This window comes from Aspergillus foveolatus, assembly GCF_047715535.1.
Source record: "Aspergillus foveolatus strain CBS 279.81 unplaced genomic scaffold BDW70scaffold_29, whole genome shotgun sequence".
NCBI classification, from domain to species: Eukaryota; Fungi; Ascomycota; class Eurotiomycetes; order Eurotiales; family Aspergillaceae; genus Aspergillus; species Aspergillus foveolatus.
In genome coordinates, this window is record NW_027396093.1 from 267,684 (window position 1) to 288,361 (window position 20,678).

General features: G+C 52.8%; 6 protein-coding genes across 6 annotated transcripts; 2 read left to right on the forward strand and 4 right to left on the reverse strand.

Moving 5' to 3' along the window:
- Window positions 1-2,594: 2,594 nt before the first annotated feature.
- Window positions 2,595-6,012, reverse strand: BDW70DRAFT_168618 (putative C6 transcription factor; the record flags this gene model as incomplete). Its single annotated transcript, XM_073742503.1, has 1 exon — window positions 2,595-6,012. The coding sequence occupies one exon, from the start codon at window positions 6,010-6,012 to the stop codon at window positions 3,088-3,090; it is 2,925 nt and encodes a 974-aa protein (XP_073595346.1). The 3' UTR covers window positions 2,595-3,087.
- Window positions 6,013-7,868: 1,856 nt separating this feature from the next.
- Window positions 7,869-8,840, forward strand: BDW70DRAFT_61559 (uncharacterized protein). Its single transcript, XM_073744393.1, has one exon. It carries the CDS (start codon window positions 7,945-7,947, stop codon window positions 8,644-8,646), a length of 702 nt encoding a protein of 233 aa, XP_073595347.1. The 5' UTR covers window positions 7,869-7,944; the 3' UTR covers window positions 8,647-8,840.
- Window positions 8,841-9,753: 913 nt separating this feature from the next.
- On the reverse strand, window positions 9,754-12,495 carry BDW70DRAFT_61557 (hydrogen/calcium exchanger domain-containing protein). Its single transcript, XM_073744392.1, has 8 exons — window positions 12,390-12,495; window positions 12,183-12,222; window positions 11,189-12,136; window positions 11,109-11,141; window positions 10,761-11,062; window positions 10,477-10,710; window positions 10,285-10,427; window positions 9,754-10,234 (listed from the first exon to the last, which is right to left on the reverse strand). Exons 2-8 carry the CDS (start codon window positions 12,184-12,186, stop codon window positions 10,222-10,224), a joined length of 1,677 nt encoding a protein of 558 aa, XP_073595348.1. The 5' UTR covers window positions 12,187-12,222; window positions 12,390-12,495; the 3' UTR covers window positions 9,754-10,221.
- Window positions 12,496-13,824: 1,329 nt separating this feature from the next.
- Window positions 13,825-15,908, forward strand: BDW70DRAFT_137742 (glycoside hydrolase family 72 protein). The gene is made up of 2 exons (XM_073737092.1): window positions 13,825-14,143; window positions 14,208-15,908. Exons 1-2 carry the CDS (start codon window positions 14,063-14,065, stop codon window positions 15,744-15,746), a joined length of 1,620 nt encoding a protein of 539 aa, XP_073595349.1. The 5' UTR covers window positions 13,825-14,062; the 3' UTR covers window positions 15,747-15,908.
- Window positions 15,909-15,938: 30 nt separating this feature from the next.
- BDW70DRAFT_160695 (putative MFS transporter) lies at window positions 15,939-17,734 on the reverse strand (the record flags this gene model as incomplete). Its single annotated transcript, XM_073740880.1, has 6 exons — window positions 15,939-16,048; window positions 16,123-16,254; window positions 16,333-16,726; window positions 16,795-17,042; window positions 17,101-17,161; window positions 17,234-17,734. 6 exons carry the CDS (start codon window positions 17,732-17,734, stop codon window positions 15,939-15,941), a joined length of 1,446 nt encoding a protein of 481 aa, XP_073595350.1.
- A 215-nt stretch (window positions 17,735-17,949) lies between these two features.
- On the reverse strand, window positions 17,950-20,454 carry BDW70DRAFT_150864 (transcription factor domain-containing protein; the record flags this gene model as incomplete). The annotated part of the gene is made up of 5 exons (XM_073739221.1): window positions 17,950-18,825; window positions 18,883-19,398; window positions 19,450-20,131; window positions 20,192-20,320; window positions 20,384-20,454. The coding sequence occupies 5 exons, from the start codon at window positions 20,452-20,454 to the stop codon at window positions 17,950-17,952; spliced, it is 2,274 nt and encodes a 757-aa protein (XP_073595351.1).
- Window positions 20,455-20,678: the final 224 nt, after the last annotated feature.

Here is a 20,678-nt window from a genome sequence, read left to right on the forward strand (position 1 = left end):
TTCGTCGGCTTTGGGGGTGCTAATCGTGGTTAACAGCAAACAATAGTCAGGCTCCCATGAGTGATTGAGGTTGCCCAATTTAGGCATCGAGCACGCGATTCCATCGACAATGGAGAGTGATAATCCCCTTCAAAGGCAGAAATGACCCAATTGTATCCAGATCGACCAGCAAGGCAGCAGGTACAGCGAAATTTGGAGCCGGAAAGGTATATTCGCGAAATCCTTCTCTGGAGGAACTCCCATTCTACTCGGACCCCTTCATGGCGTTTCGATTGAGTGATTGACGCGACGAAGTTTTCTGTTCTTCTATTGGTGAATCCGTTGCGTTTGCGTCGGTCTAGACTTCAAGGTTGGCCTTCGAGCTATCGTCGATTCGATGTTCCATAAACACCAATCGGTGCGAATGAGGCCATCACAAAAACCGCGAAGACGCAGCAGACCATCCTCAAACTCAACCTCGAGATTCAAACAGCAAATATAGTCGCCGTAATAGCGAGTTACAAATCGCGGAGTGCATCGAAAGATTCGCATCACGGGCTTCCAGCATCATCCACAAGAGTCAAGTGGCTGATCGCATCTCGCTGAAGTATTTCGTATCGCTCGCTGCCCGTTCGATTCATAACCGGAAAGGAAGAGGGAATTGAGTTACTCCTCTCGCTCGAACCGCTGCTGCCCACGAACAATTGTGATGTCGACTGTACCGATGGCTGACCCCTGGGATTGCCGTTGCTTCGTCACTCTCAACCAAGAGCTACCAGTTTCATCCCTCATCTTTCCGCATGGACTGGCAGATGAAGCGACGCAAAAGTCAATCATATTCAAGGTTGGTTTCGTGCACGGTGCGGTCAGATATCCAGCTATAGCAGTGTTAGATAAGATCCGAGTGAGGTAAAGGATCAGGCTGCTGCGACTGGAAATATCGGCCCGCCTCAACCATGAATCCCAACGGGCATAGGCAGATATAGCTCGAAACTAACCTGGAATGAAGCAACTCCTCAATTTTGTTCGAGATCAGCGAACCGGTCGCAGGAGGTGAGTTCTGTGAAGTGAAGCTTGTGCGTATGAAATCGTCCGATGACGCCCGCAGAGCAGGAAGCCAGGGAAACACGGGTCGCGTAGAATAGAGTCTGGCGCGCTGAGACAAATTTTGCCCACGCTTCACCGCGCAGACGAGAGGGAGTAAACGCCATTAGCGACGGGTGGAAAATGAATCCGAAGAGGGGCGGCAGAGTGCAGATGGGAGGAATTGGAAGCTTTAGCCAGCCACAGCAATGGCCATATTCTTGCTGGGCCACTAGAGACCCTTCCCAGACTCCCAACTGGTCAATATTGATGGCTAAACCCGGAACTATATTCCGTTCACGGTATAGCAGGACATTATCCAGACTAAGTCTCTGGCAAGAAGAATGCGACCCCTGTGCACTTATGTCTGAGCGGGCATATATATTTGCACTAGGCATCATGTGCTTCGCTAGGTATAACAATCATTTGGCTACATGAAACCTTATAAATGAAATAAAGAACACTCTCTAGAAGACTTGGTTATTGCTCCTATATCCTATTCTCCATAACCAGACAAGATGGATGCTCAAATGCTAGTTTGAATTCATCATTCTACGTTCAAGAACCGTAAAAAGGCTTCGATCCGGTTCTTGTCTGAAGCCCATCCGTCTTGATATCAACCGGGCTACGGGGCTCTATGTGGTCATTGGGGTTCATAACCTGTCAGCATAATCCATGAAATCATAAAAACCGATTTGTCATATGCCAGTCCTTAGTACAAGAGAGTAGCTGGCGAGTTTGAGTGCACAGCTTATACCGTCAATCCATAACCCAGTCCAGTCCAGTCCTCTCTGGCTTCTCTGTACTTTTAGCTTTTTAATGCTCTAATATACTACCTTTCTGTGTTGATGGATCCTGTGTCTTCAAGGTTTAGCGAAAATACAGAGCAATCGTGGTCAAGCATAGCAGATTCTACAATGACTACCTAGAAACTGGTAGGTGCCCAGAAAAACCAAATCGACATCCAGACTATAAGCCAGGTACCTCTTCTTTTCAACCAGAGAGATAACCAGAGAAACAAGCAGAGAGGACGGTGAGCGAGTTAGCCACTACTGCCCTTACTCTACTTACTCTAGACGCAGGTCGTCTAATACTATCCTAGCCTCATGCGTACGCCGCGCCTCGTCTTTTTATGCGGAATAAAGTGGACCAGAATCCAGTGATCCAGCAGATAGCTAAGGACATACCTACGCTGTAGGCTAGGCCCCTTTATAACTGACTACCGCACTACGGAGTTGGAAACTCCCGGCTTATGTTGACCACATTGTATCTGCTTGGATATTGGACCGGCTGAAGCGTAGCAAACCGCAGCAGGTAAGATATAGATAGGACATGGGTAGAGACAGGGTATCAATGCAAATATGGATGGATAGATGCGTCGGTAATCCATACCCAAGCTTGTAGGGGAGAGCCCAGCCGAACCAAGTAAATAGAGCACGGAACTGTACGAAATACACAAAGAAGACGCCTGCAAAATGAGGGATGAAAATGGTAATATGGAATGTACGGAACAGACCAGAGCTAACCCACCAATTGAGCTCAATCGAATTGAACGAATTGACCTGAGAGATGGATGTCGGGTACATACACATATACAACAAAAAGGGAAGACCGAATAACCAGGAAAGTAAATGATAGCTCAAGTTGAATTCAATACAGTTCATGCACCAGACGCCACGCTCAAAACATCCAACCCAACCCATTCCGTTCAATTCCGCGTTCGTCAAAACCGAGCTGGAGGCCCGGTTTAGTGTCCAATGTCCACCGAAGGGAGTCCATCCGTTGAAAGCTGAAAAGACTTTTGAAAACCGAGCCAGCCCGCGCTTCCCATTCCCTTTCCAATCCGTTCCTAAGCAATAAGCAGTGGAGACATTCGCATGATGGTCGTATCCATGACAGAGCAGACAAAGAATAAATAAAAATATCTCGTCCGCGGAGAATAATAGTACAAAGAACATAAGAAAGTGAGCAACAACAACAACAATGTGGAGGCGATTCGGGTTCTGGTTCATGGCACCGTCACCGTCACCGCGCAAACTCCGTCCAGACCGTACTTAACCAACCTGTCGGAACACCAACCTCAGACGGTACAGACATGCCCGCGGCGCCCGCACCAGAACTAGGAGACTGTGCATAGTTGCTTCCCTCCAGAAACGCAAGAACATCATCGCCGCCAAGACTAGTCGACCAAAGATTATTGAAGCTCTCAAGTCCATCGATTGTGGCAGGGGGAGATGCAGCCGGGTGTCCGACGGATCCAGGGGGCGGGAGCATTGGGAGATGGTGTGTTGGTGCAGCGGCGCTAATAGGTGGAAGGGATTGCGAGTAAGACGTTGGGGGGGGTTGCGAGCGTGAATTGAGCCAGGAGTTGATGGGTTGCAGACGGGCAGAGGACGCCGGTGTTGATGCTGTTGGGCCGGGGCCAGGCGGGAGGCCTCCGTAGGCGTTTGCTGGAGCGAGAGAGGGAAGAGTCGGGGAGGAGCTGTTGTATTGGCCGTCTGGGTGATGCTGGTGTTGATGTTGATGCTGAAGAGAGGGGAGCGAGAAGGGTGACTGGGACTGGAGAGCGCGGCTTGGCGGTAGTGGAAGGCTTGGTCGGCGCTCGTCTATGCTGGGGAGTGGTAGGCCGGGGCTGTTCACGGGGACCCACGACTCGCGTCGGCCGCCTGCGCCGTCGAGCGGGCCTTCACCAAGATCGCCAGGGTCGCTGCGGACATGATTGCTGCCGGTTTCGCTGATGTTTGTTGCGCGGTCGCCATCCTCTTCGCTACCCTGACTATCGGGAAGTTGGTCGTCGATGGATCCAAACTCGAGGAACAGCTTCTCGAGGAGCTTAAACTCTTCTAGACCTCCGCCAGTTCCACCTTCACGCACGGGGCGAATGCCATTGCCGCTGTGCGGGTCGAGCGCGTCTGGCGGCAACATATCTGATCTCCGTGAGTTACGGCGGTAGTCGCGCTTGACCTTGGAGAAGTAGCTATGCAGACGGTTGAGGGTGCGGAACCAGCCAGCTGCCATCTTCAGGCGCGGCCGCATCTCGCGAAGGATACCCAGGACCTTGCGGGATTGAACTGGGCCTTGCGGGTCGCCTCGGTATACCGGAGCGAGAACGCCATCAACATCCATGTGGGGAAAATGCGCCGCGTAAATACCGACAAATGCGGCGTTATAGATGGAGAATCCGACGAGCGGATTCTCGACGAGCACTCCTTGTTCCTGGCAGGTTACAACCAGGTCCATCAGCTGCCGAGCAGCGGCGAAGAGTTCGCGCGCACTATCACGCCAGAACCCTTCCGGCATGCCAGCCTTGTCCACCAGCTCGTCGAGTGGCCCAATGGGTTCTGTGCAGCGCACAGGAAGAAAAGGCATATACGACCGATGAAGGATGATGACGGAAAGGAAATAGGCGAGGTGCATGATGGTGTACGGGGGGAGAGTGTTCTTGTACATGTTGATATGGGTATCGGTATTGCGGGGAGAGTACTGCAGATTACGGGACAGGGCATCGCGGAAGTCTGCGAGTGATGTTCGGAGCCGGGAGAAGCGTGAATCAGGGTGCCACGGAGGTAATTGTTCGTTTCGTCGGCCGCCAGCACAGGACCACTTGGCGATACTTCCCCACACTCGGATGATACGAACGGCGCGGCTCAAAACCGACTCTTCAGCGCCGATTTCCCACCGGTCAATCTCATCGTCAGCAGAGTCTTTTCGTCTCGACACAGGTGACCATGGGCGGTTATCCGAGCCGTTGGGGATCAATTTCTCGTCACCAAATCCGCCAATGCTCTGACGGATACTCGGAATCTGGACGCCTTGGGAGCTGAAGCTTTGAGGACGTCGGCCGACCGGGTCGCTCAAGCGGGATGTCCGCACTCGCTCTCCAAACGCAAATGCATTGTCACTAGGCAGCTGAATGCCCAGCTCCTTGACCCGGATCATTCGCGGCCGGTACTTACCGCTGCTCAAGGAACGGTCGAGGATGAAACACGCCCAGAAAGTACGGCGTTTCGTCTCTTGCGAGATCACCTCGTCTGATGTCTGCTCCTTTTGTTCGGGGCGGCGCGGCAGGCCGAACATATCGGCTTCCATTTTCAGAGCTGGCGACCGCGGTACGTCACGAGAGACCACGTCGTTCTCCAGCTCAAACGGCAGCCCCATGGCTTGGGACAGGCGAATGGCCATTCCCACATACAGCCAGGCACTTTTGCCGCGGCACATGCCCCATTCATGCAAGGCGAGCATGAGCAGCGCCTGGACCCGGGTAAGGTCGGGCACAGCGAGACTGGCACCATCTACGCCGGCTAATCGGCTGCGCAGCGCTGTCGCATAGAATTCCGAAGCAGCGAGCGGATTTGTTGGGTGCCCTGGAGACGCGGGGGAATGGTAGGCGGCGAGTTGAGGGTGGAAACGGGCAGTGAGAGCGAGAACGCCGAGAGGAATCAGCGGGTCAGGAGGCGCCGACGGCTTTGGCGCCTGATCTCGAGGAGGGTCTTGGGGATTAGAGACGGATGTATTTGTAGGAGCCGATGGTGAAGACTGGCTTCCAGAAAGCTGCCGAACCTGGCTCATGAAAGAAGCGGGATGGAGGAAGGGGAGGAGAGTCGCATAGTGCGACTGGAAGAGATCGAGGACAGCCTCCCAGACCTTGAGGGTCAAGATGGACGAGTCCAGTGCATCGAGAGAGGCCCTGGAAGCATCCTTGGCCGCGGACGAGGGCCCGACGGCCTTGCGAGAGCGCTGGCGCTTGGGGCTGTCCCAATCGCCATTGCGGTCCTCGCCATCGGCGAGGGCGGCAAGATCTCGTTTGGCACCGCCGACGCCGATAGCAGGCGTCGGATAAACACAGTCTCGACCGGAAGATTCGCAGGCGCGACAGGTAGTGTCGATCCCGGAGTTGACGCACTTGATTTTGCTTCGGCGGCAGCGCGCGCAGGCGATGCTTGACCGCATGATTGTAGACGGTTGCTCAGACGGGACGGGCCCGTCTCACCCAGAAACGTAGAGGCAAGGACACAACAAAAGCGAGACGGCAGGACGGCAAGCGAGCAGTATAGACGGCCGGGGCGACGGGAGAGTGCAGGGCCGGCGACAGCGGTCGCAACGCGGGTGGCTCTTTTGACTCCCTAGCAGGCCGCTGCGCTTCCAGTATCCGCTGTATTTCTCCGGCAAAATTCCCCGGGATTCCGCCGGTGCGAGCGAGTCGGACGACGGTCTGGCTTGGTCGGTCTGGTCTGGGTGGCCTGGATGGCAGGAATGGATGACTGCACTGGGCAGGGCAACGCAGGAAATGGTACGATTTTCAACCCGAATTTCAAAGCCTTCCAAGATCTTTCAAGGCCGGGCCACGGGCTGTTCGACGGTCGGTCAGTACGACGTCAACGGAATTCAACAGAACGAACGAGACATTCATCGACGGCGTTGTGGGTTTGCTGGCCCGTTGCTTTTTCCCTCTCCTAACCCGAGCCGTGCACAAGGACAGCAGAAGGGCAGGGATCGAAAGCAAACAACGAAAAGAGACCACGAAAAACGACCACGAAAAACGACCACGAAAAGCGACCCGAGAAACCACCCACTCCGGTGAAGCAAACCGGTGAAGCAAAACGCAGCCGGGGAACGGCAGTCAATTGAAGACGGGAAATGAAAATGGAAGTGGGAATAGGAAATAGGGAATGAAAAATGGGAAATTGACAATTGACAATTGGAGATGGGAACTGGGTGGGCTAAGAAGCTAAGAAATCGATGGGGTGGAATACCTAGTGTGGAAGTTGAGCGCGGAGTGTGGGGGAGGCGAGTCAGTCGAGGCCCAGCGTCGGGGGCTCCAGTCAGGCACGCGTCTGGAGTAAGGGACGGGGGGAGACGACGCAAAAGAGAGGGGGAAGAGAAGAGCGAGACGAAGAAGGGTAGGGGAGGGCGAATAATAAAGAACGAACGGAAGCGAAAATGGCTGATGGAAGCAGTGGACTAAAGCCTGGGCAGGCTGGAGAAATTGCGGAGAGGCCCGACAGAGAGAGTCCGGAGATGAACTAACGAGGACGACTGGACGAGCAGCCAGTCGAGCACAGGCGAAGCCAGACCGAGCGGCCGGAGCGTGCAGGCCCCAAGGTGGAGCCCCTTTCCGAGTGCCGAGAATGTGATTTCTGCTTCCTGTCTTCCGGCGCGCACACTGAATGAGTGTGAAATGACCAGACACCAGCCGAACTCGTCGGTAGGACTACTGGACGTGTAAAGCGGCCGGTCAACACGACGAGGAGCCGTCTCAGCAGCGTTCAGCCAGCATTTTGCCACGAGGGGCCGCCCTGGCACTGTATAAAGAGCGCCGACACGGACCGAAGCCGGTTAGCAGCAGCCCGTGTGGAACGTCACTTGACCCATTACATAACTGGGCCAAGTGCGACTCCGACAGTACTTAATCTCGTTATGAAATGAAATCCGTGTGGGATTATGAAGTCTAAAAGCGATCATCTCTTCAGTTGCAGGTCCCGTCAAAAAGTACATAAACCCTAATAGTCAGCACTCTTAAGACTAGCCAGATCCCATGCACCGACTGCACTGTGGAGGTCATGCAGACCTCCCCGCGGGGAAGAAGATCGGACTATTCTGCCTCAGGCATGAATTAGAAATCAGGCATTCAGCAGCTAGTAGAGCTGGCAAGACCCAGTAGCGGGCAGAAGGCAGCTGGAGCTGGACAGGATTGGTTCCCGACCGCGCTGCGACCGACTGGTAAATGGTAATCAGGGACTGATCACCGTCGATTTAACGCTGAATTTTACACTGAATTTAACACTAATAAGTCATTAAAGTAACTGGGTGCTCCAAGCGAGGAATTATGCAAAATAATGAAAAATCATCCGCCAAGGGCTGCTGGAAGAAACCTCAGGTCCCATGACTCCAGACAAAGCTTACCCACAAGCCGAGCGTGACCGATTGATCGGAATTGCCAGCAGGCCGGCAACGGAAGTTCCCCGCGCATTTAACCGGTCCCGAGGCACCCCGCAAGTCTCAACAGCCCTCTGGCTTGACGCAGAGTCTTATTGCTGCGCTGCGATAGGACAGCCGCGGGGATCAGTGTACCCGATTTTCCACTCTGAGGTAACATCACCGCGCCAGCTCCGTGCAAAACCCGTCAACCGTTACACTCGCCAGACACCGTGGGAAAAATGGAGTAGATGGAGACAGCCGCCCGGGCTTTTCCGGAGATTCCCCGATGCTGAACGGGGTAAATATAACCGCTGGCCCAGATTTTTGTCCTGGTCGATTTCTGGCTCGAAATCCTGGGGCCGCGCGCGTGGTGGAGAGGGAGACGGAGTCAAGGGCAGGAATGAAGGGATTGAGGAATTGACGGCAGGTAAGACAGCATTCTCGTCGGCAACTGTATGTAGCCGTGCCGGCATAGCACAGAGCACAGAGCCCAGTCATGGCCAGGACTGGCCAGAACTGTGCCACTGGCACAGTTTCGTAAATAAATATACCACCTGTAGTAAGAGATCTGCCGTGCGGCACAATCCTGGTACAACCGTATTGGGCAATCCTGGACGCGCCGGCTGTACTTTCAACTTCCGACCAGACCGGCCGAAGAGAATGTGATTCCGGTAAAGGGTGCGAGGCTACGTGCCCCTGCATCCCGAGGTTTCGTATATGGGTTCTTGGACCTCCTTGGACTCTTAGTAGGCCCTGCTATGCTCCAGGGTGGCAATCCCAGCAGGACCACGAGACGACGGAGTACAGTGCGTACCGACCACCCAGCCAGCCGCAGAATGGCCTCGGGAGATCAAGGGCAATGAGGATCTGATCAATCCCCTCTTTACGGCCATCGACGGAACTGGCCACCTACCACCTAGGACTTCGTACATCACGACCCGGGCGACGCTCAGTGGCTCATCCGACCCGTCACCCCGGAATTTCTGGCCTATAAGCTTGAGGCGGGGTATGCTTTAGGTTGGCTAGTAGTAGGTCTGCAGTCGCAGGCATGACAGGTCGTCCAACCGGCGATGGTGGGATCAAGGTTAGGTGTCAGAATGGGGTTGTCAGAAAAAGCATGGCCGGCGCGATGAGCACGGGCGTAGTTCTTCAGATGACACGTGAAGTAAGCGAATCTGAATCGAGCCTCTTCATGTGGTATTGACGCTGATGCGAAGATGGGGAAGTTGCTGATGATGTCGATGGTGATGCTCGTGTCGAGGCTGACTGGTCCCAGCCACCGGGGAGGGTGTAGTGGGCTGGCCATTGATCACCTACCCACCTAGACCGGGGCCCCGGCATATGGGTACCTACGGAGTTTCTACGAGCCCTGGGCCTAGGTAATGAGGGCCTACCAGTATAATGAAAGCGCCAAGTCACGGGTTTTGACGTCCGGCGATACCATCTACCTAGGTAATCTACGGAGGAGATATCCTCTTGAGAGGACCGCGTACGGAGGCGGCTGAAATACGTGCAACTACGGCTCAGACTTAGCAAGCTCTAAACCCGTCACACCCATCGGAGGGTATCCCATCCAACATCAGCACCGGTGTCCCCTGGATTTTACCTGATGATGCGGGACGGAGAGCAGGGCCGACGGGATGCCAGAAACGGACTGGAGCTGGGACGAAGCTTGAGAGCTTTCTCCAAATCCCATCCAATGAACCCCGGAAATTCCGTCTTGAGCAATCTAGACGCTAAGCTGCGTTGCGTCGAGGCTTGAGTCTTTCATTTGCCGCCCGAGCATCCCATTCGACTCGGGATTTGATTCGCGGATTTTCAGTGGACTTCATAAAGAAATAATAAAAAGCCGGAGCTGGGCGCTAGGTTGGCCGACCACCGCCACCTCGTCTAACATGATTCATGTAGCGAAAGCGAGAACGAAGGTAAAAGACCAAGTGTGTTCCGTGGGTACTAGAACTAAAGCAATGCGGCATTCCCTCCGTCCGGGTCCTGAATATTTACCCGATGGTTCGAGCTCCAGGACGAGGTAACACTAACCCCGTCAGCTCCACTCGAACACGCTGACATATGTCATTCGGTTGAGGACAGCCCTGAGACTAGGGGTCGGTCTAGGTACTCGAGAGAGAAAAGTAGGTAAACATATAATATTAGGAGTGATAAGAGGTATCAATTGTAGATGCATGAAGTAAATGGCCGAGCCGGTGATATGATATGATATATTGGAAACGAGCGGCTGTCTCATCCATAGAACCTGCACAATGGACGTTAGACTGAATCGGACTGAAATGGGATTGCACTCACCAGGCGGCGACCGAAATAATAATGTACATCATCATTAACAAAACACCCTCAAGCCAATGCGACTTTCCATCGGCAATGAGATAGTTTACCAAGAGCACCGAGACAAAAAGCAGAATCACCTGGAAAGCGTCGAAGCTGAGCGTCTACTGGGATTAGTACCGTCGGCTTGATCGGTCGGTGTCAGAAACGTACCATGTCATCCTTGCCCATGATCCAGCCGAGCACCACAATGAATGGAAGAACCAGCATGGCAATCTGCATACTCGAGCCCACGGCCACTCCAATAGATAGATCCATTTTATCCTTGATCGCTACCGTGACTGCCGTTGCGTGCTCGGCAGCATTGCCGACAATCGGGAGCAAAATCAACCCGACAAAGGTCTTTGAGATACCGCCGCGGTCTGTCAGCGCGTCGATAGAGTCAACCTGCTCGAGTTAGCGCCTTATTCTTAATGATCTTCACGAGATCAATGTACCATGAATTCCGCACACACGCCGACGAGTGCAGTGGAGATGCACAGCGTCGCAATCGCAACGTAGATGTGAAGCTGCGGCTCTTCTGGCTCGTCGTCAGGGTCCTGCACTGGCTCATTGTTCGCTCCTGCCAGTGCAGCCGACATATGACCGATCTGAGCAATGCCGCGACTGGCGTCGCCTTCGGACACCTTCTGGCGTATCTTTTCGGATTTCTGGCTGGGCGCGTTGTACATCTCAACGTGTGTACTGAGCTGGAAGTAGAGGTAGCAACCGTAAACGACCAAAAGGATCACGCTAGTTCCTAATACAGGTGAGAGTAGTTCTTTGTAATGAGGAACAATCCTTACCTCTGGATAGCGGGGCAGTCTTGGATTTGTCCGCTACGATTGTTAGTATTCTTCAACGCGGTAATTGAAACTTGACGTACCGTCGGACCAGGCGTTGAAAGCTGTAGGGATGATCAGAGCCCCGACCGATAGAGAAAGAAGACTGGCTGCTGTCTGCGCGACGACAGGATTGAAGTGCTGCTCCAAGCGGTTGATGCCACCAAAGAGAAAGCACATTCCCAGAACCAAAAGGAGGTTGGACAGCATGCTACCGATGAGGGAAGTCTGCACAATGAGCACCTCGTCGTGGACCAAGGCAATAATGGCAACGATTAACTCGACAGCGTTTCCAAAACTGGCATTGAGGAGACCTCCAATCGTCTCGCCTGTCCTTAGGGCAATCTCTTCCGTTGCAAAACTTAGCATAGCTGCCAAGGGGATAATAGCAATGAAATTGACCACAAAAACTGCCACGGGGTCGACGTCAACATAGTTCAACGCAATTCCAACCGGCGCGGCAAGGATAAGAATATTGATCCATGAATTTAGGACAGTGGCCTTGAATTGGCCCACTGGCGTAAACTTTTGCTTATCCCGCAGTTCATCTTCGGAAACTTCTTTACCCTCTTCGTTCGAAGGCTCCCTTAGCCCTAGGAACCGCGTCCGCTTCCGAGGTATGCCCTCTGACTCCCCAGCCGGGCTTGCACGAGTTGAAACATTGATGGGGTCGCTACTGCTCATCGAAGGCTCCTGCTCTGCCTTTTCCATACTTTCGGGCCGAGCTACTGAATCCACCGTCGTCCCAGTGCCGGGTGGGAAAGAGGATGAATGAGCGGGCCCGCCCAGACCTTCTCTTATTTCTCTATTGCGCCGGATTTCCTCCTCAGGGCGCACCGCGCCAGCAGAGGAGAATTGCGTCAACCTGCTTTCGAGTTGGATCGAATTCGTCCGTCGCGGGCTTCTTCGGAATTTCTTGAAGGGGTTATGGATCGTGGGTTCGCCATCTTGATCATACCAGGCCAGGTGCCTGGCTTGACTTTTGTAAATATCTAGACGAGTCAGACTGGAAATCAAGAGGAGTTGGAATATGCTCACGCATGTCTAACGCAGTGAAATTCTTAACTATTGGATCAGACTACAAAACCATTAGACTGTCTTCATTCTTTTGTATACTTTGGCACTACAGTGACTCAGCCACATCAGTACGTGGGCTTGCCGCGCCACGTAGCCACGAGGCTTCAGCGCCAGCATTTGGGCAGAAAAAGACACGACGACGAATGATGGGCTGTGTACAACACTTACTCCGATTCAATGAGGCGTTAGATGATGGAACTGTGGCTGACAGAGACCCTAGCCTTGGATAAGTTGCTGCCTGGAGTGGATGATGGAGGCTGGTTGAGATCTGGAGGTCAAAAAAGGGGGATCGAGAAACGCCAGTGACGGAGTGATCGTCCGAAAGATCCCACAACAATTAATTATGGTAAAATTGCCCGAACGAGAGCGAGGAAACAGAAATGTAAAGAACGACAAAAACAAAAAAGTTGAGTGAGAATGAATGCGTCACTGGCCGTGATGTCAATACGACAGAGTCTGCAGGATGCCAGGATATTGATAGACATCGAAATGTCAGATCGCCCGCTAAGACTTCATGGCGAAGCTTTCCTGCTCTTGGCAAGTTGGCAGACAAGCTGGACAACGCTCGCGTCCAAATTCAAGGATTCGTTCTTCTTCTCTTCACCCTTGCTGCAAATTCTTTGCGCTAATTGGACCTGAAACCCCTGGTCATCTCATGTTGACGAGATAAAGTGTCTGATTGGCTTAGAAGTGTGGCTATGCAGTTTCCTGATATCATGATATCACAGGCCTGCAGCCATCCACACCGAATCCTTGAAAGAGGGAACGCCATAATGAGGTCGAGATGATAGAGACAAAGCACGGGCGCGAGACCAAAGCGACCTTTGACTGGGAGTTTATCTCTGGCAAGAAAATGCGTCGCTAGCAAGAAATGCGATCCAGGTCACGTTCCCATGTTGCTACCGTTGGAACAGGCACGGTCGGGATCCAGGAACCGAACACCCAATGCCCAAACCTTCTGTTGTCAGTTAAACGGCTGGCGCTTCTCTCACTGTGGGCCAGATATCCAGTTTTCAGTCTTTATCCCGAGAATAAATAGAGCGACCGATGGTAATGAAGCAGCTTGAAAGACAAGCATTATTGGCTGAGAGATAAGACCATATAAGACCGATACCAAGCCTGGGCATTGGTAAGTATGTATTTACGGTTGGTTACGGTAAATATTGTAATCCAGTAAGAATGACTTGGACCCTGACCAATAAGGGTCTGTTCAGGGTCTGGTCCTGGATCTAGTTTCAGATATTCTTAGCGCTCCCAGACAGTGGTAATCTATCCCGGTCTCGCTGTTGCTATGCAGTAGGAATAGTATATCATGTTAGCCCAAGCATATATGATGTTGTAGCTCATAGAACTATGAATCTGGTGAAGAAGCGACATCATTAAACATTAGGGACGTCAGGCTGCTCGTCCCTTCCCCAGACCCTTACGACTACAGGGACTCAGGGACTGCCTTCAGGGACAAGTTACAGTACTGTGGACTACCAGGGACTGCCCAGAGTGTACAAGCAGCGTAATACGACCCCGTTTCAGCGCCGCCCGTCCCACTCCCAGTGCCTTTACTTCAACTCCTTTCCTCCATCCTATCCCATCCCAAACTTTCTTCTTTCCCTCAAGTCTTCCTGCCTCTTCATTTCTATCTATTCTCCATCAGTCGACCGGCACACGTGTGTTTGTCGTCAGTCATTCGTTCCATTTGACTATTTATACTCTATTGAACTCTTCGTGCCCTCTTTTTGCGAAGAGTTACCAGCTCGAAAGATCGATCTTCGTGATCAACCACTGACTAACTGATCGTCCGGTTCTTGACACTCGTTCTCCAGTTTTTCTGTTGCTCTTGTACAATGAGATTCTCTCTCGCCCTTGCCGGCGCCGCCCTCGCGAGCAGCGCCCTGGCGGCCGACCTGCCCGTGATCACCTCCAAGGTAAGCCAGCCCGGTCGCACGGGCATCAAATCGCCTTGTCAGGCGCTGACACAGTCAACCATAGGGCAACAAATTGTTTTATTCCAACAATGGCACTGAATTCTTCATCCGTGGTGTTGCCTACCAGCAGGAATACTCCTCCAACGGCACGGCCTCGGACAACGCGGACTACACCGACCCCCTGGCCGATGACTCCGACTGTGAGCGCGACATTCCCTACCTGAAGCAGCTGCGCACCAATGTCATTCGAACCTATGCCGTCAACCCGGACAAGAACCACGACCGCTGCATGGGTCTGCTGGCAGACGCCGGCATCTACCTGATCACCGATCTGTCCTCGCCCAGCGAGTCTATCAACCGTGCCGATCCCGCCTGGAACGTCGATCTGTACAACCGCTACACCAGCGTCATCGACGCTTTTGCCAACTACACCAATGTTATCGGTTTTTTTGCTGGTAACGAGGTTGCTAACAACAACACTAACACTAACTCAATTGCATTCGTCAAGGCTGCCGTGCGTGACATGAAGGCCTACATCAAGAAGAACCACCGTGATACTCTGCTTGTCGGATACGCTACTGATGATGACGCCGAACTCCGTGCGGACTTGAAGGATTACCTGGTCTGCGGTGACGAGGACAGCCGTATTGACATGTTTGGTTACAACATCTACGAATGGTGCGGTGAATCGAGCTTTGCTGCCTCTGGATACAAGGCCCGCACTGAGGAATTCAAGGACTACCCCGTCCCGGCCTTCTTCTCCGAATATGGCTGCATTGACCCTCGTCCTCGCAAGTTCACCGATGTCCCCGTCCTGTACGGTGACCAGATGAACGATGTGTGGAGCGGTGGTATTGTCTACATGTATTTCCAGGAGGCCAACGACTACGGCCTGGTCAGCATCGACGACGGTGATGTCAAGACCCGGGACGACTTCTCCTACCTCTCCTCCCAGATGCAAAAGGTCACCGCTACCGGTGTCAACAGCAAGACCTACACCGCCAGCAACACTGCCATTCCCACATGCCCCTCCGTCGGCAAGGCCTGGGAAGCCAGCTCTGACCTTCCTCCTTCCCCTAACGCGAACCTCTGCTCTTGCATGGAGGACACCCTGACCTGCAAGGTGAAGGACAACGTTGACGAGGAAGAATACGGCGAAATCTTCGGCTACATTTGCGGCCTTGAGGGTGGCAAGTACTGCGCCGGTCAGAAGGCTGATGCCGTCAATGGCACATACGGAGCGTACAGCGTCTGTACCACTAAGCAGCAGCTTTCCTTCGTCATGAGTCAATACTACAAGGCGCAGAACAGTGATGATGCTTGTGACTTTGACGGCCGCGGTGAGATCGTTGACGCCAAGGACTCAAGCGACAGCTGCAAGACCTTGCTTGATGAAGCTGGCACAGACGGTACCGGCAACGTTACTACTCCTGACGGCGGTGTTGGCGGTGATGCTTCCGGCTCTGGCTCTTCGTCCAGTGAGACCTCTGATGGCGCTGCCGGATTTGGACCCCGTCCTATGGCTGTCTACGTTGGCAACTGGCAGCTCGGCGCCTACATCATGACCAGTGTTGTTGCTGGTCTTGGTATGCTTCTGCTGTAGTGTAAGATTTGATTGATATAACTTGTTTTTCGTGTATGATCTTTTAGTACATAAATTCAATCAATCGTTGCTTCGTCAACTTTATGAACTTCATGGTCTATTTGTCTGTTGTCTATCTACTACTTCTGTATATGCATGGGTACTACGCAGCGAATATTAACATATGAAAACAGCCATCACTTGTAAACCAACCTACGATTTTTCTGGAAGAGGAACCTTCCTCTCCACCCACCGCTGCATATCAATTCCCCACCGCGCAATAATCAAAACCAGCGCTGCCCCAGTGAGGGTGAAGAAGGCAGCTAGCACAGACAGAGTCAGCTTATTCCCAAACAACCATTCAAGCTCTGCATCAATCGCAAGGGAGGAAACATACAAATTGTGAACGTCCAACCCACCCCGATCCTCTCAATCAACGGAACAACAAGCGCGCTCGCCGCCGCAGAGAAAAGATACTGAATGATATACTTGCCCGCAATGACCTCCGCCCGGTGAGAAGGGAGGGCTTCTACACCCCAAGCACACATATTAGCGTTCATCCACCGAGAGCAAGGTCTCTAATAAGAAAGGAGGGAAGGGCGCGTACCAGCAGCGTATGTATTCAACCCATTAAAGCTCCCCATCAGGCCTACACCCCCCACAAACCCAGCAATAATCGGCACCGCCATACCCCCAACTTCCTGATCAAGCGTCCACGCGTAAACTAGAGTCGCGCCGGGGAGGACAAGGCTGAGCATGATGAGTCCGCTGTTCAGACGGTCTTGGGGGAGTCTGAATCCCCGTCGTGCGATGTATTTTCGCACTGTCATGTCCGAGAGCCGGCCGCCGAGAACGCTACCGACCAGAAACCCTGAACCCGGGGCTAGATAGAAAAGTCCGGACACTAGCGCGGAGGTTAGGTTGAAGCGCGGGTTGAATATTGTGCGGGCGGAGGAAAGAAGGGCGTAGAGATATGTTGCTAGGAGGCCGCATGTCAGGAACTACTCTTGTCAGTACGTTCACATCCATATTGTTCTGCTACGAGGTGGTTGCTGTGCAACGGACATACCGAAGAAAGCACATTAGGATACAGCCAAAGTCTAAACACACGGATTGGGTTGAAGACTTTCAATGCATATCGGAGCGTGATCTTCTCCTTTTCCTTTTGCTTCTCTGTTTTAGAGCTGGAGATATCCTGCTGCACTTCAGGTACGAATATCAACGACAAGACGAGTCCGAGTCCGGCCATGGCGGTTTGCAGCCAGTAGATATTTCGCCAGCTGGCAAAGGTGACGATTATGCCGCCAATGCAGGGGCCTGCATAGCCCATTAGTATCTACTCAGCGTGGACAAAGTATGATAAGAGCAGGAATACCAATCGCAGGCCCAGTCACAGTGCCCAGCATGAAGAATCCTACTGCAGTTCCTCGTACTTCCTATAGTACGTACACCACGTCAACCCCTCAGCTTCAACCAAGACAATGGAGAAAGAAAAGCGATCAACTTACGGGCTCGAAAATATCCGCCAGCACCGTCTGCCCCGAAACCATAAAGCTGGTCCCCGTGAACCCGCCCAGAATCCTGCAAGCCGTGAACATGCCTATGCTCCGACTCCCTGCCGTAAGCCCACTACAGAGGACCAGGACAGCCACAGCAATATTGTAGCTTAACCGGCGACCAATTAAAATGGCGAGTGGGCCCCAGAAAAGTGTCGAGAGCCCCATTGCGAGGAGCACACCTGCATTTGTTATGTTGAGTGTCTCAGTCGCTGTGTTGAATTCGAGCGCGATTTCGGGCGTTGCCGGTAGCAGGGAGGTGCTGGAGAATGTGACGGCGAGCGTCATCCAGGAGACGACGAAGAGAATTACGAGTTTGTGCCATTTTGGGAGAAGGAAGCCTGAGGTGTGAGTATTTGGAGGTTTTCGGAGGGTGTTGGGTGATGCTGATGCTGATCTTGTTCCTGGGCTGGAGCTGGAGCCGGCAACCTTTTCGGGGTCCTCCATTGTCATCTCGAGGCCCAACTTTTATCTGATAGAATTTTATTGAATAATTATCAAGGCAGTCTTGCATTTATATGTCTGTTGGGCAGTCAGATAACGGATTAGTATCCGTTCGGTATGCCGTGGTCAGGGCCGAGGGTTGACGACAGAGGTTCGGCAGCCTGCGCCGAAGTATAGCAGCCCCAGAAATGGAACCCGATCCAAGGCACGCCAGCTATTTAGAGTCAAGAAAACTCATGCCCAGAGTATAAACCCTCCACATGGTCCATAAATGTCTCAACTGGATTTAGTAATCCCAAGTCTAAGTCTGTCTGTGCTAGGAAGTCCTGCATCGTCGGCTCCATGAAGGCCATTGCAGTTGTGAAGCCGCCTGCTACACGGCCTTGAGCTTGGCTTTGACTTGAGTCATGCCCATCCAATGCGCACGGGGCTGATGAAGTAGGATTGTGGTTAGGATTCCGAGAGATGATGCCGGTGTTGTTGTAGGTAGGCAAAAGGCCAGGTATGGGACCTGAGAGAGACGCTGGCATTGAGTTTTGTCCTTGTCCAGCCGGCCTAACCAAGGAGTTAGATGGCGATAGAGGCGCCGAAGAACTAGTCGCAGCCCCAAATGGTCCCTGACTCTGACTCTGACGCCCTCGATTGTGACTTGCGCTTCCACTCCCATTGGCAAGCCCCTTCTTTGCCCTCCAAGCATCAAGACATCCCTTGACTCGCACAAGGTTATGATAAAACTCGCTCGCTGCGAGGTTTCCATTCTCACTCATACTCGCCAACACTTCAAGACCGGTCTCAAAGGCATTTAATTCTGCAGGAGAACCAAGAGGCAACGGCACGAAGGCAGACATTGCCAACACGAGGGAAGATGAAAAGAGGTAGTGTGCGTGGAAATATCCGAAGACGGGAAGGGAGCCGTTTATCCATTTCGTGAGTATTAGGGAGTGAGAATGCCGTGCGGCGTGGATGCAAGCTTCGCCAAGCGTTTGAAGAGGCTGGGATATGGTTTCCTTGGTGGTCGTGGTAGACGACGTCGTTGTATTTCCGGTTTCGGTGAGTCTGAGGAGGTGGAGGAGGGTTGGACGAGTTGTTAAGATGACACACTGTATGCCGGCATTAGTTGATTTGATGGGTTAAGGTCTAAGTCCAGGGAGGAATACCTGGTTAAAAGCAAGGTGTATAGAGGTAACCTGCTTCGTATTCATCTCGGGATCCTCAACATTCAGCCGTAAATGCTCAGGAAGCGTATCGACCCAGTTTTTCAACGCCTTGAGCAGCTTCTGCACCCTCTGCAGGAATGTCTCATTGTACTTACGCCGACTATAGACTTTCGCCGTCGTCTCGCCCACAATCCGCGCCAGGTTTATATTTGCCTTGATATACTCTGCGTCAGTGAATTGCTCTTCGTAAATCTGCTTCGGCAATGTGCTTGATGGCATGTCGAGGTGGATGTCGTCATCTAGGATCTGTGACGGTAAGCCCATCTTCGACGCCCACATTCGGTCAAAGATATAAATTGTCCACCAGATGCGCACGCGGTGTTGCCGTTCGACAGGGTCTATGAGCTGGGACTCGGGAATGTTGTGGTTCAATCCAATGCATAGGCCTAGGCGCATGGCACTGCCGATCAAAACATATGCTGAGTGGCGGCGGTTCAGGTAATAGGAGAATAGGGACTACCTTGTAAGCAGCGTTTCGAATTGATGCTGCCTAGGTATGATACGTACCAAGAGCAACAATGTCTCCAGATGTGTGATACTTGTCCTCTCGGGCAACACTTGCACGAGACTCAAACTTCTCGCAAAATATGACGTCCCCGGAACCCTGCTTCCCGAGGCTGGCTCACTGCGCATCGAATATGCCTCACCGAACGCAAACAGCGCGAAGAACTTGCACTGGTTTACCGTGCACTCAAAGTCTCCCGTCCGATATATCTCCTCTAGCTTGTCTAGGGTTGACTTTCGAAGCAGCACATGGTATATGCAACTGATTTGACGTATGGCGATCTGCACCAGCAACCGCGCCTGCTGAAGACTTGGCCATCGAATCTCGCCCGCATTGGCGAGCGCGATGTTCTCTTCTTTGACGTATTGCGTGCGCCGGATATGTGCCGTTGCATTACTTCCTGTCAAAAACTGGCGGAGGCGGGTTGCGAACGCCGTACAGGCCGCCTCGCCCACAAAGATTGGCGGTGCTGAGGGGTCATAGGCATGAAACCAGGCCCGGTCTCCAATTATGGGGTTTCGGACGCCAGTGTTGCCCTCGTCCTCACTCTCAACCTCGTCTGAGCCGTCCGCACCAAGACGGGAGTGGCTGGGTTCGGCCCCAGGACGTGCCTCGGGGGTATTTGCCGAGGATGCCGATTGCGCTCGAAGGCGTTGATTCTCAGCCAGAACTTGTTCTAAATAGCTGTTGGCAGTATTAGCATAGACCTGCCTGAACACAACAGGCCTATACTGGACAGTCTACCTTTCGCTGACTTTGACTTGACGGTCGCGTGCCGGGTATTGGCACTCATCAGCACATCCGACGGAGCGACATTTCGCACAGGGCTGGTCACCAGAACATTTGATCTTATGAGAATGACATCTTTCGCATCTGATGAAGAGCAGGTTTCATGTCAGTAAGAGGCTGCATCCCGGAGAACGTAGATCAACGTACGCAACGATCTTCCTTCGTTTCACTGCTTCACTAGGCGAATCGGCGGTTCTGCTATGCCTTTTGCGATTCATTGATCATGCTGCTCATAGGCAAAGAAAAGAAATGTCACTAGCTCACTAATCGGAAGCGCAGGACTGACGTAGGGAGGGATGGATGGTGTCACTGCTGCAGCTCTATTGGGAAATGAAGTTCAGCGTTGCAGTCGGAGGTTCGGTGTTTTATCAGTTTGCCGAGACTTGACGAAGGCTGCGAGTCTAGACCGAGTCTACAATAAAGGATGAGCCCGATAGTAGTC

Bases quoted from the DNA above. Each gene is read 5' to 3' on its own strand.
- BDW70DRAFT_61559 (XM_073744393.1), top strand. From the start codon at position 7,945: ATGACTCCAGACAAAGCTTACCCACAAGCCGAGCGTGACCGATTGATC.
- BDW70DRAFT_61557 (XM_073744392.1), bottom strand. The intron at 11,063-11,108 runs GTAAGGATTGTT...CACCTGTATTAG, and splicing joins GACTGCCCCGCTATCCAGAG to GAACTAGCGTGATCCTTTTG. The intron at 10,428-10,476 runs GTACGTTTCTGA...TAATCCCAGTAG, and splicing joins TCATGGGCAAGGATGACATG to ACGCTCAGCTTCGACGCTTT.
- BDW70DRAFT_137742 (XM_073737092.1), top strand. From the start codon at position 14,063: ATGAGATTCTCTCTCGCCCTTGCCGGCGCCGCCCTCGCGAGCAGCGCC. The intron at 14,144-14,207 runs GTAAGCCAGCCC...AGTCAACCATAG, and splicing joins TGCCCGTGATCACCTCCAAG to GGCAACAAATTGTTTTATTC.